General features: G+C 37.6%; 1 protein-coding gene across 1 annotated transcript in view; it reads left to right on the top strand.

The window, feature by feature from the left end:
• LOC124261499 overlaps window positions 1-19,990 on the top strand; it is a 78,852-nt gene that overhangs the window by 13,867 nt on the left and 44,995 nt on the right. Inside the window, exons 2-16 of the mRNA XM_046695819.1 lie at window positions 2,029-2,056; window positions 2,403-2,484; window positions 6,609-6,703; window positions 9,487-9,705; window positions 9,845-9,940; window positions 10,481-10,614; window positions 11,860-12,070; window positions 12,913-13,064; window positions 13,491-13,695; window positions 14,273-14,460; window positions 16,208-16,349; window positions 16,658-16,882; window positions 17,563-17,742; window positions 18,104-18,289; window positions 19,494-19,673. Coding sequence (XP_046551775.1) covers window positions 2,029-2,056; window positions 2,403-2,484; window positions 6,609-6,703; window positions 9,487-9,705; window positions 9,845-9,940; window positions 10,481-10,614; window positions 11,860-12,070; window positions 12,913-13,064; window positions 13,491-13,695; window positions 14,273-14,460; window positions 16,208-16,349; window positions 16,658-16,882; window positions 17,563-17,742; window positions 18,104-18,289; window positions 19,494-19,673 — 2,323 coding nt within the window. The remainder of the gene's footprint in view (window positions 1-2,028; window positions 2,057-2,402; window positions 2,485-6,608; window positions 6,704-9,486; window positions 9,706-9,844; window positions 9,941-10,480; window positions 10,615-11,859; window positions 12,071-12,912; window positions 13,065-13,490; window positions 13,696-14,272; window positions 14,461-16,207; window positions 16,350-16,657; window positions 16,883-17,562; window positions 17,743-18,103; window positions 18,290-19,493; window positions 19,674-19,990) is intronic.

Raw genomic sequence — 19,990 nt, 5'->3', positions numbered from 1 at the left:
CATACAGGGGAGAATACTGCCTGTCGGGGAATGACAGAGTGCCGCTCTATAAACCACTGATAATCCGCGGATTAGTAGATACTTAATATGGCATTACTCGACTGTGTCTATGGTGTGGTGTTTGGTACTCTGCTTCGGTCCAGTGAGTTTAGGTCTGTTACACTTCAATACGTAGCAAATCTACATACACCGCTTGTATGGGTAATACAAATTTGGATCCTTCTTAACATGGATTTTAGTATGGTTTACGCTTTTAAGAACACCTCGTCATCTCTAATTTGTCTGATTTGTCAGCATTTTAGGTTCGATAACAACTGTTTTCGTGGATAATCTAAAGTCGGTCGTAATTTGCTTGTGATATTTTTCAGCGTTATTTGTGTTTTTTACTCCCAAGAGAAACTGTTTTGGTGGATAATGTAGATAGATAATCTGAAGTCGGTCGTAATTTGCTTGTGATTTATTAAACGAATGTGTATAAAAGCATGTGTATATAACTCAGCCGAACTGTCGAAATGCTGTGAAATCTCGTTAACTCGACGTAGATTGAGTCATCCAGGCTTCGGAACAAAAGGACGGTTGCAAATAAACCACATTATATAAAGGGATGCTGCCCAAGTGTAACTTGAGTTAAATGATCAAACATTATTTGAAACATTAAGTGTCTAAGTTGCTAAATGCACATGTGAGTGCTTACATGATTTATTGTTTAGAATGTATTTGCTAGATGTTGTTATACTTATTCAATTGTCGTAACCCGGAAGTAGTGTAAAATATGTTCCCCAATACCAACGCAGTGTATTATCAATAATAGATATCAGTGTCACCTATGCTTCATGCCTCCCAATAGGAAACTGATTGTTGTCTAAACGAACATTAACTTGATCACATGAGAGGGTGATCACATTCTTGAAAGTCTGGTGGTGATAGGACAATATGCATTGCAATGGTTAAGACAATAAACTACAAAATTGCTACATGGATACCAGGTACAAAGCCGACGGTAATGTATTGTAATGTTACACGGGTACAACCTTTTGCCAGGTTGCTGCATGTCACCGTTTTACATTAAAACATTTCTTACGATTATGGAAATATTTGTATGGATAGTATTTTTGTATATAAAAATGTAGGTGAATTGTATTAAATTTCCACTCGATGTATGAAAGACCAAAAAATTGTTGTCTCATTTGGATGGCACAAGTTTTGGTGGGATGTCATTCTGTGTGTTTGTTAGAACTGTAGTTTTATCTCCATGCAAGAAAACCTTCATTCACGTGTAAAACACACTAGAAAAATTCCATACAGCTCTGTGTGATCACGTGTCGACCGCGCCCCATTTCCGGATTGTGAAACTCCGTAGTACCGAGTTGTCGGACAACTTCTGGGGACAGGCTCGCGTTACAAGAGCCGGGGTGTGATGTCCTGGTATCCTGTGATTGATGGGGCACACGAGGCGGCAACTGTGACGGGTTGCCACTCACCTTCCCCGTAAACTTGACTACGAGAGCAATTTAAATTGACAGTCTAACAAAACGTAAAAATCTGCAGAATGTGCGTTTACCTGAACACCCAGGTCATCAGATGCCGAGTACAAAGTAGAGCAAATTCGTACTTATACGAATAAATATAAATATAATGATAAATATAAATATAAATAAATATAATGATAGACTTGATAACAGTTACACACAAAACTGTCGGGAAATCAAAATCAAAGGTACTTTTCACTAAATATGTGGAACATATTTCATATAAACAAGATTCTATACCACTTGCATTTATTTGTAAATGTAAAAAAATATGTTTCTAACTGCAAATGAATGATTAGTAAAAAAGCAACAACAAAGCAAGAATATGATTATAAACACTGCACAATAGTACCAGAATACCTTTTCAAGGTTCTAAATCTCTTGATATCGATAAGTTAAGTTTAAGAATTGTTAATATTTCAGGGACTGTTTATTCATTGATGCATACGTTTTCTTCCTTTGATTGGAGCCCCATTTTATTCTTTCCTTTTACTTTCAGGATGATGTGCCACTTGGCTGCCAATCAGGTAAAAGGAATTTTCTACCTAAGACGCCATTTCCAACTTAAATCACTGTCAAATGAATTGCCACTGAAGAGACGAGTTCTGTTTCTGTTTTCAAGAATTCTTATTATCTAGGAGACCATGAAGATATTATCTTACGTCCTGTCACATATTATATTATATACATTATATTATATTATATTATATTATATTATATTATATTATATTATATTATATTATATTATATTATATTATATTATATTATATTATATTATATTATATTATATTATATTATATTATATTATATATTAATAAAGTTCAAATGTTTGGCCAAAGTATTGTATTGTTTCAAAGAACAATTACTTAACAGGTTGGACGCTGGTCGGAGTTCAGTGTTTCAAGTTATACAAAGGAATCGTACCATGGGAAAGTGCTGCCAGTGTTTGTAAAAGGTAAGTGTGATTACAACATGGTCACGTGATTATCTTGACATCTCTATTACGTACGGGTGGTGAAAATGGGTCGAATGTGTCCAGCTTTGTTTATATCGTTCTCTATGCCGTTATAGGTTACAGACTAGAACTGCTGACTGAAACGTTACACCGGGACATTACTGACTGAAGTGTCACAGCTGACATTCCTAATACGCCGTTAGTTTTCATATTGCTGACTATCATGCAGAAGTCACTGAGATATGGAGGTCATCATATCATAGCTGAAATATTCCCAGGTGACGTTGCTTATACTATACTCACTATGTCAAGACGGCTGAAGACCACGACTATGATTCTAACCCAGATCTCCATGGTTTCACCTTTTTAATAGAGGGGGTAATTTGTTGACGGCTAAAGACAGTGTATGAAATAAGGCCCGTCCGACCGCCCCGAGACGGGTTCGATTTCAGACGGACGGTCTAGATTTACAGCTAGCCAGCCCGATGGTCTGGTAAAAATTTAGATGTTATATACATCTGAGTCATATCTTGGTGTCTGGTCTGGTTAAATCCATTTTGGACTGGTAACATTTTGAAGTTACCAGTCCTGATGTCTGGCTGGGGTTTTGGCTTATTTCATACACTGCTAAAGACCACAGAACAAGATGATTTTATTACTAATGCCCTGAAATACGTGAAATGAGGTGTCCCTCATATTTCATCCATTTCTGACACAAATCATGTGTCCTGTAAGACAGATGTCAAGGTAGAAGTTATCACGGACAAACTATGACGCATCATAACAAGGCACATGGCGTCTGGTGCTGTCTACATTCTTATGAAGGGTGTATTAAGATATTGGTACTCTGTTTTTGATTTCGGGGCATATATGGCTGATTATGTCGACGATTATTCTCAATGTGGCATGCATAAATCACCAACTGTCGACGAGATGTATTTTAGTGACGAAATGATTTATTAGCTGCATACCAATGAAAGACAGTTGGCCTTGTTTCATGTAAACACGCAAAGGGCAACAATGAATTCAGCATTAGATCTCCATCCCCTTTTAGAAAGTGAAGCGGGGTATTATATCTTTTATTCAATTAAATCAGCTGTTCATGACAACTATAATAAACAACATAGAACGTCAGTGAAAAGGAATACCCAGACTTGACTATTCTCACAAACAATTATCTTTGGTGTAAAGGAATTGATAGTCTGTCTCACAGTTCCCGAACCATATTATCTTCCATACAGCCTAGCCCTCCCTGCAATGCTAAAGCCCTAAAGCAAGTCTAGATTTCTCCAGATTCTGAATTTCCCATCTTACTTTTCTGAATCTCTGGTCTCCTGGGGCTCCTTTTCAACTTATTTGGGTTTATTTGTCACAATCAAAATTACCTACATTCAGAGACTAAGAGTTAGTCTAAGGGAATAACAGCTGTTAAAAGTATAAGAATGGATCGCTGAAAATCAGTAATGACACCTGGTGTTCGTGAAAGTGTAGCACCCGGTGTTCACAAATTTGCCTAAAACGGAAGTATCTTTGGCACAGTTAGGGACGTAAATGTATTGGTGATACGTTTTGTAGTGAGGGCTGTGCTCACAGTTTCACATAAAACTCCTCCCAATTATTCATGATTCCTAACTTGTTTTGTTCAGTATATGTACATTACCTGTCGATGGGTGTGGCTCCCTTGAAGGAAAATGGTACTTTCAATAAAGGTTCAGAGAAACGATATATGAGTGTTATTTCCTCCCTTTTATGTGTACATGGTGACATTAAACCTATATTAAGCTGGTTGTCTGGTAGTAAGGCAGAATAAAACATACTCTTATAATTTACTTATCGTGTCCTAATACATTGTATTCCCTTTGCATGTCTTTGTGACGAGTACCACGGGTTGGTCAGGACACCCCCACCTTTCCACAAACACCCGATTAGATGGTGGTTCATAAACAAAAGCTTCTGAACAGTTAAGGGAAATATTGTACTCACAACCCTTCGCACATGAAGATAATCCTATGATACATGTAACGTGATCTTCAGTTCAAGCCTGATTGGGTATTTGAAGACGACAGGCGTTTTCAGGCCTGTATTTTACAGCTGTTTAAAGTTGGGAAAATTATGGCTGAGTCATAAGAGTTGGGGTTCCAGAAGCCTTTTTACGTTTTGGGTAATTGTCATACATTTTCAGTGTCATACGTGGTTTAGAAATACTGCACACCATTGTATCTATCATAGAGACTATATGTGCTGAAAGTCCTTGTCATACATTATAGGTGACACAGAGACTAAAGGTGCTTCAATCATTGTCATACGTTGTAGGTTTCACAGAGACTAAATGTTTTGAAAATCATTGTCATACATTTTAGGTTTCACAGATATTTTAGATATTGTAAATACTAGCAAATACAAGAATTCTCTGTTAAAAGCTATACAATGTAGGTGGCCTAGCGACTATAGGTTTTGTAAGTTATTGTTATACGTTGTACATGGATTGTGTAGACTTAAGTCATTGTCATTCTGAAGGTGGCATTGAGAGGATATATGTAGATAGCCATACACTGAACAGTCATAGGGGCGATTGAACTTGAAGGTTATTATCATATATGAAGTAAAATGTCAGCATCTTTGAGGCAATTTGTGTTGAAAGTCATTTATGTTCATAAATGTTCTACTTTGACTTATAGTATGACCAGAAATTATTGAGAATTTTAGGAATATGTTTAATTGGATTTCTAGTATAAACAACCTTGACCAGCTATCAAGTACTTGGTTTCATTCAAGAGAGACAACTCCGTTAATCCTTTTTCATTAGTTTGTGAAGAGTTATTCCCCTTTGTTTACTTGCTAGCAGACGACATTTTCAGTGCTCCTCAGTATGGATGATTTGGAGAAGAGGAAGTTGATTTTAGAGTATTATAACAAGGACATCAGATCAGCTAAAGTGATTTCAAGTAGAACAGACATCCCTTTGTCCACTGTTTATCGTGTTTTGAAAAATATTGCAAATGGATATGGCATTGAGCACCAGGGAGGCGCAGGTAGGCCCAGAAAATTGACTGTCGGTGACAGGAGGCGGCTTGATATTCTTGTTTCTAAAAACAAACGAATGAAAACTTAAGGCTGGATATGATTGATAGAGGAACTGTGGCTGTCTGTAAGGAGACAATTAGAACTGAGCTGCATGCAATGGGTTGGCAGAAAGGTCGAGGAATTCCATCACCTGAACAAAAGGAGCGAAGGTTGAACTGGTGCTAGCAGCATAGAAATTTTAAATGGGACAATGTGATTTTCTCAGATGAAAGTTCTGTGTGGCTGTTTCCTAATACACTGAAATTCTGGACCAAACAAACTGAAAAACCTTTGTATCAGCGCCCAAAGTACAGTCCGAAATTTAACGTGTGGGGTGGCATATCTGTGTTAGGGGCAACACCCCTCTGTGTATTTGAAGGGAATATGAACAGTGAGCGGTACACAGATATTCTCGAGGGACATTTAGTTCCATCTGCTCACGTGTTCTATGGAATTGTTTTGATTTTCCAGCAGGACAACGACCAAAAACATCGTTCAAAGCATTCACAGGCCTGGCCTGGCCTGGTTTCGGACCCAAAATATGACATTATTAGATTGGCCAAGCTATAGCCCTGACCTAAATCCAATAGAAAGTGTTTGGGGACTTATGAAGGAAAGTGTCAATAAGTAAAATCTGACAAATATTGCTGAAATGAAAGAAGAGGTGGTCCGATATTGGGACAGCATGGACCACGACTTTCTAACTTCTTTGATCAGTAGTATGCCCCGCCGCATTGAAGCCTGCATTGCTGCCCATGGTGACTTGACAAAATACTAACTGTTCACCTGTCTTTGAATCTGGAGTTATGTTCTGCTAATATTCACATTTAATACGTGAGTAATGAGTGAAAAAAAATTAATACAATCTTAAATTCTCAATAATGTCTGGTTGTACTGTACAAAAATTCTACTATTTCCGTGTATTCCGATTCTCTCTAGACACACAATTAAAAGATCCAGTGTAGATATGTTGAAGGATTGTCTGATCAGCGTTATAGTAGACGGGCTTTTTATGTCTAATCAGATGACATCAGGTATGAGGTTTTCGGATGATGTTTCAGCTACGGAGCAGAAATGGCCAAAGTCACAGATTATTATGAAAACGAAGATGTTGGCAAGTTCGCAAGCAGTCAAAGTACAGACAAGTTTTGGATTGGTAAGTTGAACAATATTATTGTCATTTCCATATAGAGTCCAACCACTCACGAATTAAACATTTAAATCACATCTGTGATATACTGATTCACATGATTTGATGAAAACACAGGCCGTGAATATCATATCCATATTTCTTTAACTTAAATGTTAAAAGTTACTTTAAGAAACATTTTATTTAAAGTGTATATCCGATAAAAAATATCCTATTTGTAAACAAAATTATTTTCCTCATATGTTGTTTCTTCTTGTGTTTGATGTCAAGTGATTGTTAAGATGTCTCCGAGTTAACTATCTTGTTTTGTGAAACTTGATGTCCTGGCCATGAATAATTTATTTCATAGATATAAAAAATTCTATAGCAGCATTCATACCTGTGTCACGGGGTGGTTAGGTACTGGTCCAAGAGGATTTGATCAAGAATCACACTTATTGTGGTGATTGGTAACATTTTTAACATCCCCACCATCACTTGTCAAATCAGAGCCTTCACTCTTCACGACCAAGGTGTATTTTATTGACCCTGACTAATTAATACTTTGGTGCGTTTTATTGGCTTTCCATGTTGTTAAATGTGTATATATGTTGTGTTTAATGTATGTGACGCAAGTGAACACTTCAAATCAATGAAAACATTAATCGTTTTTAGCAAAACAATGTATATTCACGTGCACCGAACATGACTCAGTCATAAAGATGAAATATTACTGATGAAACTGAAAAGTAGAAAGAGGCAACTACGAAGGCAACCTTCATCCAAATAATTCAAACACAGTTGTCAGTGGCCGCGTCCAGGGTAATAAATCTAGGAAAATGATCGGGCCAAACCAGGATTTGAACCCACGTAGGTTTCTGACGCAGCTCTTTGAAGCAAGTTGCTGAAGATGGTGACACAGATGCAATACCTCTGTAAACATCTACACGAATCTGTAGTCACTTCTCAGCGTGGTTTCATTGATTTGTATGTTTGTTCTATGTTGCTAACCATTCATGCTTGTTTCCATGTGTGTTGTTGACTTCTCCTGCACTCTTGGTGATTTTGTTTTCTATAGGGTATAGCAGATTTATTTATTCTAAATATGGTAAGTTGTTTTTAAGAGGTGAATCTTAGATGTTCCTTTAGTTGCCAGCGTATAACATCGTAGGTATGTTCTGTACTCACATCTGGATCCTGTAGACAGTAAGTGCACGGTAGTAGAATCGTTCATGTAGCTAGTTTATATACACAGTTTTCGTCTTATAGTCTGATCTGAGTGTTATAACCCTTCAGGAAGGGTTATGTATAGTTGTAGTTTCATATTGTAGGATCATTGACTGTCACGTAGATAGTTTTATAGTTGTGACAGAAACATATGGCATTATGGAAATTATAAATGTCTATAATATGTTCGATTCTTGGAAGATAGGTTTGTTTTGCATAAGATGTGTATTGATTTAAAAAAGAAAAGAAATTGTGACCAAAACAATATGCAATTTTTTTTTCAAAACGGTCTTCAAGACAGATATATTGCATAATATAAATGAACTTATATAGCCATTTTGAAATGAAATATAATTCAACGAATTTGCATGTGCATGTGTTAAAATGCACTTTGGGGTGCCCAAAGTGTATTTTTACCTTTTCTTGATTACTTAATCCAGAAACAGGATATATAGAGTTATGTCCCTTGGCATTCAAGTTTTGCATGTGGAATGTAGCTATACATATGTAGTACAATGTGTATATACCAAATGTACAATAGACATGAAGAATATAAAGAATATTTAATTATTTAAAGTATACATATAATAGTACATGATTATTATTGAAAACAATATCCATTTCAGTGAAATTTTATCGTGACCTTAAATGTACAGGCATTACATTTTTCATAAGCGATATAGATATACGTTGTAAATATTAATTGCATTCTGTGCTGCTTTCAATGTTTGTCCTTTCGGTGTTACAATATCTATTTCTCTCTATATAATTCTCTCGTAATTCTGCAGTGAAAAGTGGATTTTCACATATTTTTTTCCAGGAATATTTGACAACGTTTATGATGTATCGTTTAATAGTTTAATCTTTACTTATATGTTCTAAGAAGGTATCTGCCATATGCATTGGCAGTAATATTAAGGTACTCCGTAGAATTCTAAAGTGCAATGCGAGTAAGAATGACAGTTTCAAATAATTTCATAGCATTGGGTCCAAGCTGCTTGCACCTCGGCCTTTGTGTATCTGCTTCCACATATGCGAGCGGTTTCCAAAGAATATGGGTATACAAGAACATTTCCTGATGTAATCTAGATATGGGATAACTATTCATATCACTGCCAAAGGTACCAGAGTGGGAATCCCGACACTGGTTAACTATGAAGTCACTTCATGATGTTCTAGACAGACGCTGAAAGCTCTGAGAATATTCAGTTTTGATATTAACAAAGGACAAAAAAATAATTGAAAAGGAGCCCCGGTGAGGTGGGCCTGAATCTGAGGAAAACCTAGACTTGCTTCATCTTCATTAAAGTCTGGGCACGAACGCTTAGTTCTGAATATATCTATAATTTCGTTAGACACAAATATTTCCATTTAAATTGAAAAGGAGCCCAAGTCATGTCGGAGGTTCAGAGGAAAATCGACATTTATTTCATTTTAGGACATTTTCGATGCGGAAAGGGCTGGGCGGAAGGGAACAAAATGTGGTTGAGGCACTGTAAGACAGATTATTGTGCCACACGGTGGTTTGATTGTACCTCACTCACCCATTGACGCTCTCACTGATTGTCTCCCCTTTGTGTCAGGTTTCACTCGGGCGAACGCCGCCGCTGGCAATCAGCGGATAGGATATTGGAGCGACGGCCAGGAAACATCAATTGCAGCAGGTTTCTGGAAGAACGATCAACCAAACTCTCAGGATGGAAATTGTGCCTACGTGGAGAAAATGGACAGATACTATTGGTCATTTGGTCCTTGTGAAATGAAGTTGTCGTATGTTTGTCAGAGACCAGCTTGTCCAACTGGTAAGGACATCTCCACCGAAAATCTATTAAATCTATAATTATCATACTTAGCCACCATTTACCTTGTTTGTTGTTAAGAATATGTATTATGTCAAGTACAAAATCTTGCATACGGTACTTTATTCATGTTGTGTTTTAGGGAGCTACCATTGTACCAGTGGCCGATGTTTAAACCAGAACCTAGTCTGTGACGGTGAAGATGACTGTGGGGATGGCTCCGATGAAAGGAACTGTGGTAAGACGGGACTAGACACTCTTAGTCTCTGAATATATATAATTCTGATAGAAACAAACAATTCTAGGTAAAGTCTTGTTTCATGTAGGGTTTTAGCATTGCAGAAAGGCCAGGCAGAAGGGAAAATATGACGGTTCAGGGACTGTGAGACAGACTAGGAGTAGGACTGCAGGAAGACAGGGCTATACATGGTGTTGCCCTCCAATGAATGGGACACTTAATTATCATCCAAAAAAATACATTAAAATATCTTGTATGTAACAGGACTAAAATCCAAAGTAAAATGTTTTCCTAGTAGGAATTCCAGATTTTGCAAAGTAAATAGAGTATATTGATTTAGAAAATAGCTTCCGTTGATTCCTTTCATTTGGGCCTGTGAGGCTGCCTCCTAATTGAACGAATTCTAGCAGCTAGTATCATTTTCTTGATATAACAAATGTTTATCACCCAAATGATGTATTTTTTCCCAGTGCTATCTATTTATGAAGTGATAACTATGTGATGTCATGTGTTCAAATCCAACATTTTTTTATCTTCCAGCTCAACGATGCAAGTACTACTACATGCAAGCCGCAGGCTCAATCACCTCCATGAACTACCCTAGCAACTATATTAATGCCTTGAACTGTCTGTGGGTGATCGAGGTCCCACTTGGACAAAATGTTTACCTCAAAGTACGTGTCAAATGCTTGAATACATATGTTTACTAATCCATTGAACTCATATTCTGATGAGTAGATCTTGAATATTCTGCAGTAGGCAGGGATCTTGTCACTGAATGCTACAAGACAACTTGTACATGTCCACAGTTACAACCTTGTCTAATTTCTAGGGCTGCAACCATTCACCCAGACTTCAGTTCGATTTGATTTCCAATATTGGACCCTCGATTCAATCATTTTCGATTCGATTCCTCATACAAGTAGAAACATCAGATTTCATTCAAATCTCAGAGTCAGTGTTTTTATCGTGAAACCCATCGTCAACGTGGCGATGTCTGCTAACAACAGTTGTCATTTTATTATTAGGCCGGTGTCAACCAGTCACGTTTCGCCTTATTTCAGCGCTCGAAACTGCTCGAGTTGGAGTCAAAATTACATTCTGGCTGTGTGGAAACTAGTGTTGGGAATTGGTTGAAATCTAATAATTGATGATTGGTCCATTACAACTGATCAATCACCGAAAATAATTGGTTAGCGTCATTTATTAAATGTCCCTGTTATTTTTGTTAATGCACACACAAAAATAAAGCAAAAACATGTAGTAATTTGGGTGTTTTCAAGTTGCTTAGAGTCCATTTGCAAATTTTGCATATTTAAAAGATGATTAGTATGTTAGGAACACATACTTCCTGGATTCTTTAAGATAAATTTAATCATGACTTGGAACGAGCTTGTATTGCTTATGAAATGTAAATTTAATGACACAGACAAAACCAGCCTTGTGAAAATTATTGTAAATGCAAACAAGTGTTCCAAGATTGGTCGTGTTCGATTACGAGAAAACATGTTCGATTGCTTGGTCGCTTAGTCAGTGCGACCAATCTTCGATTATTTCAATTAATCGGACCACCACTAGTGGAAACCATTTAAATTGGTATTAAAATAATGAATCGAAATAATGATAATGGTTATTGAAACTCCAACTAAAGTGTCAGAAACGATTTTTGATGAATCGAACTGAATCATTGCAACCCTACTAATTTTTGTACCTTCCTCAGGCATTATGAGCATATTATCACCCGTGATGTATACAATTATTGACTTCACTTGAGGTTGATCCAATGATTTATTGACCTTGGACAAGTCATTTTCTGCTTTATTTATCTGCTTTTATGAAATGGTACTTAAATATGAGGATGATAAACCTGAAAAAATATACCTGTGCACTTCATATTGTCATTTGCCTTGCTTTTTAAGTTCACCAATTTCTCCACGGAAATGGGTGCTGACATAGTGCAGGTGTTGGTTGGGGGACCAACTGAGTCCCAGGGGCAGCTTGTGGCTACCCTGTCTGGAGATAGGCGTGCAAGCCTTCCTGAGTACATCAGCACCAACAACTTCATGATCGTCAAATTCACCAGCGACAGCCGCAGCAATGCACTTGGGTTCAGAGCTGAATTCAGCGGAAGTGAGTTTAATCTTCACCACTTGCTTCAAAATATTATTTCTGTTGATTCATTGTTTATTTCTGACTTTCAATATGTCAGATGAAGAAAGTTTTGCACTTCTGTGAACTACAGGGACTCTAATTTACAATACAAAAATAATAAAAATGTGAGCTCAGTGACTTCTATTCCAAAATTCTTGTTATTTGAAAGACTAGACTGAGATAGTAGATGTATGGTTAACAAATGCATTAATGCATGGAAATGTGTTATAAATCACATTTCCAACTGTTTATAGATGGGTGTGTCTGTTGTGTTACAATAGGCCTTTGAATTCATACATGTTTCCGTCTTCTATGCCTAATACGATTGTATGACTGAAATTTTTCGTGTTATAATGACTTTATTATGAAACTTAATGTAGAATTAAAACAGGAATCAGTATTTGGGTAGCCATGTCGTTTAAATTTGCAATGAGCTGATACACTGGTGAATCATGATACCATACTGCAAATGTCCAAAATGCCTACTTATTTAAGTTGATGCAATTTAAAAAGAATTTCTTGTACTTGGCCAATAAAAAAACATCAGGATTTTATTTTTGGAGCAATGAAAATTAATTTCAATTTTTTTCTTATTCAAGAAAAGATATGACCAGCGGATCCATACAACAAGGAATAAAATTTGTCTGACCTAAATAAAGAAGAAATTAGTAAAAATTGAGTAACCTGAACTTGTCTGTGTATTAGATGCTTCACTTACCATATATTATTGTCCACGAAGCAAGAGTTGACTATTTTGCCTATTAATGTCAGAGAAGGGTAACAATTGATAGCATGAGCAATATGTACATTTCTGTCTTCAGGGAGTGCCAATCTTCAGCCATACCAGAGTCTCCAAGCAACAGACACTCCCAAGACCCTCATTGCCCCAAATTATCCCTCCATGTATCTGGCGAGTCAGGATTATACCTGGATCATCAACACTGTGATGCAGACTCAGATCATCACTCTAAATGTAAGTGCTGTATAATGATGCAGACCATTCATCACGCTCACAGGAAGGGTTGTATACTGACACATTGATGTAGAATTAGGATTCTCATGATGCAGTGTTATCACTTGTTTTATATTGACTCGTAAAGATGCAGGTTATAATTGCTCTTCAGCAACCCATGCTTGTCGTAAGCGGCGACTAACGTTATCGAGAGGTCAGACTCACTGACTTCGTTGACACATGTCATCGTGTCCAAACTGTGATCAATGCTCATGTTGTTGATCACTGGATTGTCTGGTCCCGACCCTTTTATTTAAAGACAGCAGTCATATAGCTGTAATATTGCTGAGTGCTGCATTAAACAACAAACCAACCTACCATGTTCTCATCCCAGATATGAATTGGAGGTGTCAGCAAATTAACTTCTCTTTTTTTTCTCTATTTCAGATTGTGGAAGTGGACTTGAAGGGCATGGACAAAATCATCATACGAAATGGGGACTCTGTGAAGGCTAACTTACTGTACACATTCACAGCTGACACAGAAGTTGATAATATCCCCTTCATCTTCTCCACTGGCAACAGCATGTACATCAGCATGCAGACCCGAGGCTACCAAGTCGGGAAAGGGTTCAGATTTATATACAAACAAGGTGGGTTCAGATACACATACAGACAAGCTGGGTTCAGACCAGATGGGATCAAATGTTCATTTAGACTAGATGGTTCAAACGTACAGACAAGGTCAGTTCAGACACACATACAAGGTCAATTCAGAAACACACACAAGATCAATTCAGAAAGACATACAATATCAATTCAGAAACACACACAAGGTTAATGCAGAAAAACTTACAGACAAGGTGAGTTCAGAAGCACATACAAACAAGGTCAATTCAGAAACACACATAAGGTTGATTCAGAAACACATACAAGGTCAATTCAGAAACACACAAGGTCAATTCAGAAACACACAAGGTGAATGCAGAAAAAACTTACAGACAAGGTCAGTTCAGAAACACACACAAGGTTGATTCAGAAACAGATACAGACAAGGTCGTCTTAGATACACACACACACAAGGATGGTGTCAAATGGCGTTACATACAAGTACTTAAACTCAACTTTTTTATGCCTTTGAGAAATCATGATATGGTTGAATCTGTGACACAAAACATATCTAATGCCACATTATGTCACGGTACATCTTAAACTGTGATTACATTTCAGGATGTGACATGATGCTGACTTCCATGAAAGGTAGACTCTTCTCACCTGGATATGGCCTTGACGGCATCACCGGCATGGACTACCCCAATGACATCACATGTAACTTCAGAGTGAATGTGCCTGGCAAACCGAAAATCACACTCATCAGCCAAGGATTCAAGACTCAGGCTGGTGCAGATGTGGTGACTGTAAGATTTGCTTTCTGCAGTATCAAAATTGTGGACATCCTCAACTATCTGCTATATTATATGTTCATACCATGATGATGAATAACTAATATATAATAATATGACAATAATAATATCATGTGCTTTTCTCCAAGCATAATGCATGCACAGGGCGCCCAAACAATATGGTCCTAGATTTTCGAAGCTCTCTTAGAAGCGCTAATATTGTCGTAAGTGCCATACATTAACATTAACCTTAATACTATCTTAGCGCTAATAGAGCTTCGAAAATCTAGGCCCTGATTATCATTATCCTGGATAACCCAAGCTGCCTGTTAGGCACTAGCAACTTAATAGTCACATGACCTATCCCACCGGGTACCCATTATTTTTGGTGGGTGAACAGACTGCATGTTTTGTCTATCATTGCTTCATTTGAGAAGTGTTGTCCTCAATGTAACTTCTAACAGGAAGCTTTATCTGATTCGTCAAGTATTGTAATTTCAAACAGAAATGTGTTTGCTAATGTGTCCAGGTTTTACGGGATACAATATAACTATCCCTTATGCTTTGCACATAATCAACATTACAGGTCTTGGGTGATGCCAAAAAGAATTGTGGCTGTTCGAATCATAAAAGCTAATTAATGTGTTAGATTACCTGCTACATACAACAAACATTTATATTCAAGTAAGAAGTACACTCTCAGTTCAGAGCATATGATTTCCTCCATCCAATCCTAACACTGAAATCCCAATCTATCAAACAGTGCTAAAACAACAGTAGAATCTTTGACAATCACCTGAAACTTGCCATATTTGGTCTGCATGCAACAATAAAGTTCCCTGAATATTTATACAAGCATCCCAGTAAACAAATACTAGTTAATACCCGGTGATGTATTTTTCATGGTCTTGAGACATGATACTTTACATAATCAGCAGTGTCTTGTAGATAGGAAGTAATGTTACCAACATTGAATTACCTCTCCAGAACAGTAAATTCTTACTGAATTTTTCTTTCAACTCTGTCATTGACTTTTGCCACATGCGAACTCCATAATTGTTGTTTAGGGCCAGTATTGGGTGATGTGAAATGTTTTTACAGTGTCAAGTTGAAAAAAAAAAGTGGCCAAGTAATTTTCCTGATGTAAAGTAGTTACAGATGTGAAGATATACCAAGATTCAAACACCACGGGGCCAAACCACATGCATCTGAGGAATGGCCTTAGTTTTGGATGCTGTTTACCTCGTAGACTAACATTTGGTCTCTGAAATCAACATATTTTACAGAAAAATACTGTTCATAAGAAATAATCATAAAATATAAAGAAAAGGAGCCCAGAGATTGAAACTGTGGAAATATAAATTTGCCACATATTCTAAACTTGCAGGGACTTCCTTGGATATATATGTTTCAGTGTCTGTATGACAGCCTATTTAGGCCAAATAAAAAAAATGTTTAAAATTTAGGGTAGGAAGGAATATTTTTTACAATTTTTAAAAAAAGTAAAGTACGAACTAATAACACATTTATCAATGCGTAATTGTTTATTCAATCAAGCTTACGGTCATCATATCAACTTTCTCTGTCAGAATGACCAATGTCTGTTGGTGCCGGGAAAAAACAATGGTATCTGAAAGCTTATTTTATTCATACCTCGTAAAAAAAACTAGGGTCGGCACCAGAATTCAAGGGTTGGTCGGGTAATCGGAACCACAACATTGTTTTTTAGGCCTTACCCAGTTACTATGTATTTGTTCTACAGGTCCATTATGGAGGTGCCATGCCTGATACTCTCTCTGGAGATTCTCCCGTACCAAGCAGATCAAACAATGGAGAATTCAATGTCACTTTCGAAACCAATGCCATTATAAGAGAGAAGGGATTTCTTTTTGAATATTCAATTGGTGAGAAAGGAACTGCTTATTTTCACTAAAGTCTTGTTTAATAGGAAACTGCATCCTAATTGATGTTATACCTGAGGTATATACACTCAACACTTACCTGTGTAACCAGAATGATAATCAGGTTGTTTTAATCTTTGTACAGTAGTAGATATTATTTGACGAAGTTTCTGTTTTTTAATAAATCTTTTCAACTGTATTATTATGGTACATTTGTTTCAAGGATTAATCAAACTGTTGACACACATATTTCTATCTTGGAATGTCATTTATGTATACAACTTGTTATTAATATTACAATTTAATTCCAGACTGTCCCAACCCTAACTTCAATGATAAAACAGTTCTGACACCATCCAATGCTAACTGGCAATTTATGTCCGAGTTTACGGTGACATGCAAAGATGGATACAGGTTTGCCACTCAAGAATATCAGGACACAACCAAGTCGCCTGGTTTTGAAAGTTTCCCTTCAACAAGGATGATATGCACGTATGGAGGAAAGTGGGACCGCGAAACCACTCCAAACTGTCAGCGTGAGTGCCTATGAGTGAGTGAGTGAGTTTAGTTTTACGCCACACTTAGCAATATTTCAGCTATATGTCGGTGGTCTGTAAATCGAGTCTGGACCAGACAATTCAGTGATCAACAGCATGAGCATCAATCTATGCAATTGGGATACAATGGCAAGTGTCAACCAAGTCAGCGAGCCGGACCACCCAGTTGGTTGCCTCTTACAACAAGCACAGGTTACTGAAGATCAATTCTAACTCAGTCAATGAATGAGTGACAAGGGGTACATCACCCTGTAGTACATTATCATAACTCACGATATAGTCACAACTGTACAATCGACTCTACTTTTAGCAGAGGTTTCTTATGAATGTATTAATTATTATGAATTTTATTTAGACATATTTGTTACAGACTAAGCCGTACCATTTTTTACCATTATAACATTGCTTTTTAGTTTTCTTGAATTAGTGTATAGAAGTGGTGTCTCAACAGAATCGTTTTAGTCTGAATGTGACTTTTGTGTGACTGACATTTTCCATGTTTGGGGGGGTGGTGGGGTAGCCTAGTGACTAAAGCGTTGCTCGTCATGCCGAAGATCGAGGTTCGATTCCCCACATGGGTACAATGTGTGAAGCCCATTTCTGGTGCCCCCCAGAATGATATTCTTGGAATATTGCTAAAAGTGGCGTTTGTGTTTCAGCCAAGTACTGTGGACCAGCACCCCTCGTGAGCAGCGCCTTTGTCAACTCGTCAATGGGCCAGAGCAGCAGTGTTGGTGGAAGTGTCACCTACTCGTGCTACCCAGGGTTCACTCTCACAAACTCTGCTACCATCAGGTGTCGCAATGATGGCACATGGGAGCCCACTCCTACCTGCACAAGTGAGTAGCCAGCAGACTTCCCCAATTTCATACTCTCTCTGATTCCTATTCTTAGAGTGAATCACAAGTATGTGAATGGAATAGCTAAACTTGGTAGATTTGACTAGACACTCACTCACATCCAAGTGAAAATTCTTAACGATGCTTTGTGGAACTATTTCTAAGACATAAACAGAAATATTAACTTGATATTTAAAATTACACAATGAGCAAAACAGAGTATTGTTCTTTTAATATCAGAAAAAGTCATTTTGTACAATTGAGCAATTTTGGTTTAGAAATAAAGACTTTGAATGTAACATTGAATAATGTACTTGTCAGTGGTTTATATAGTTACCCTACATCTTGTGTTTACCTACAGTTGCCTCATGCAGTGCTTTACCTACAACCTTGAACTTTGGAAGCGTTACAAGGGTTCAAGGGGATGGCACTGGGTTTGGATCCATCATGAAGTTCACTTGCAATGCCGGCTACCAGATATCAGGAGACGCCATCCTGTTCTGTACCTCAGGAAGTACTTGGACTGCTCCTGTCCCTTCCTGTATTCGTAAGTATAACATTTATTGCAGTTTTGCTCTTGTGCACGTCAAGCAGTTGTTGGACAGCTTATGCCACTTACATGTAACTAGAAGGGGCGGTGGGGTAGCCCAGTGGTTAAAGCATCTCCTCGTCATGCTGAAGACCCTGGTTCTATTCCCACATGTTCACAGTGTGTGAAGCCCATTTCTGGTGTTGTGATATTGCTGAAATATTGCTAAAAGCAGCGTAAAATCATACTCGCCCACTGTAACTAGAACATCAACTGCAATCATACTTTTGCAGTCATACTCAGTTATACTTGTGTGAATATTATTGGTTGGTTGGTTGGTTTGTTGTTTAATACCTACTGAGGTATATTTGGCGTTACTATACAACGTTGTTAACACCCCACTCAGCAATATTTCACCCACATGGCAACAGTGTGTAAATAGTCGAGTCAGGACCAGACAATCCAGTCATCAACAGCATGGGCAATGATCTACGCAGTTGGGATGCGATGACATGCATCAACGTTATCCCGCTAGTCGCATCTTACGACAAGCATGGGTTACTCAAGACCAGTTCTAACCTTGATCTTCGCGGGTCGACCATTATTGAGCAAAGAGTGATTGATCCTCATCTGCTTCAAATAAACATTGATATGCACACTAGCGTAACATCACTGCCACGGGATAATTTGCATATCACGTGACCAGACTTTTTCTCTTCTTTGTAAACAAACACGCATATTCATAATAAGAAGAGACTGGCCTTACGCAAGCTTTTCAGCGTGCTCTTCACAATGTTTTACATTGTTACATGTATATTCTTCCACAACTGTGACAGTAACATTTATGACTACATATTTAGATATCAAACTGGTTGCATCGTTTGTTCTCTGTTGGTTTCGATGACAGCACGTGGAGACGTACAGCCTATGTAAACAAAGGATTGCTACGCAAATCAAAATAGTGTTACATGTTTTAGGATTTTTTCTCAGTGAAACTAAACCATTCTGTCAAAGATGTTTAATTAGATGTGTAGAGTCGTCAAAAATAAAAGAAATTAGAAATATGTAGATTATATCGAATGAACGGTGCAAGATGTAACGAATCCTCACATCTTTCTGGCCTGTGGCAGAGGTACTATGCTGGCTGGCCGCATGGAACTCTGGGTAGGAGAGTGATTGATATGGAGTTTGTATTCATTCATGTCCTGTGGTTGTTCTTCAGCACTGAGTTGTCCAATCCCCCGTATTCCTCATGGAAGAATGACCAACACGCAGGCGGCCGTATTTAGAGATGTCCGCTCAGTTGTCTGTGACAGCGGCTATAGGCTGAATTCTACCAGCGACCAGGTCACATGTGGTGCTAACCAAATGTTCACAAACCTGGATTCCATGGCCTGTGAAGGTGAGCAAATGTATTACTGAAAGGGGGCAAATAAGTTAAAATAAAGTTGGACTGCATACTTTACAATAGATGCGTAATTTTGAACGCTATGTTTTTAACTAATGTCAGTGAACTGTAAACATCTTATGTGCCTATTAGATATATATTTGATAATTTGAAAAGGTTTGTTGTTGTGATCATTTTTCTTGACTCTTCTTCACCATGAAATATAGGGGTGAAATGGTACGCTCTTACCATGGTACGGTTTGTATTGCGGTACATGGCCTTTGGTTTGGTCTGTTTCGGTTCTGTATATGAGAACTTACTTCTGGGAAAAT

Source organism: Haliotis rubra, unplaced genomic scaffold, assembly GCF_003918875.1.
Source record: "Haliotis rubra isolate DU_JTF1 unplaced genomic scaffold, ASM391887v1 Scf8, whole genome shotgun sequence".
NCBI classification, from domain to species: domain Eukaryota; kingdom Metazoa; phylum Mollusca; class Gastropoda; order Lepetellida; family Haliotidae; genus Haliotis; species Haliotis rubra.
The sequence above is the reverse complement of the archived record's forward strand: the minus strand, read 5'-3'. Positions and strand labels throughout refer to the sequence as shown.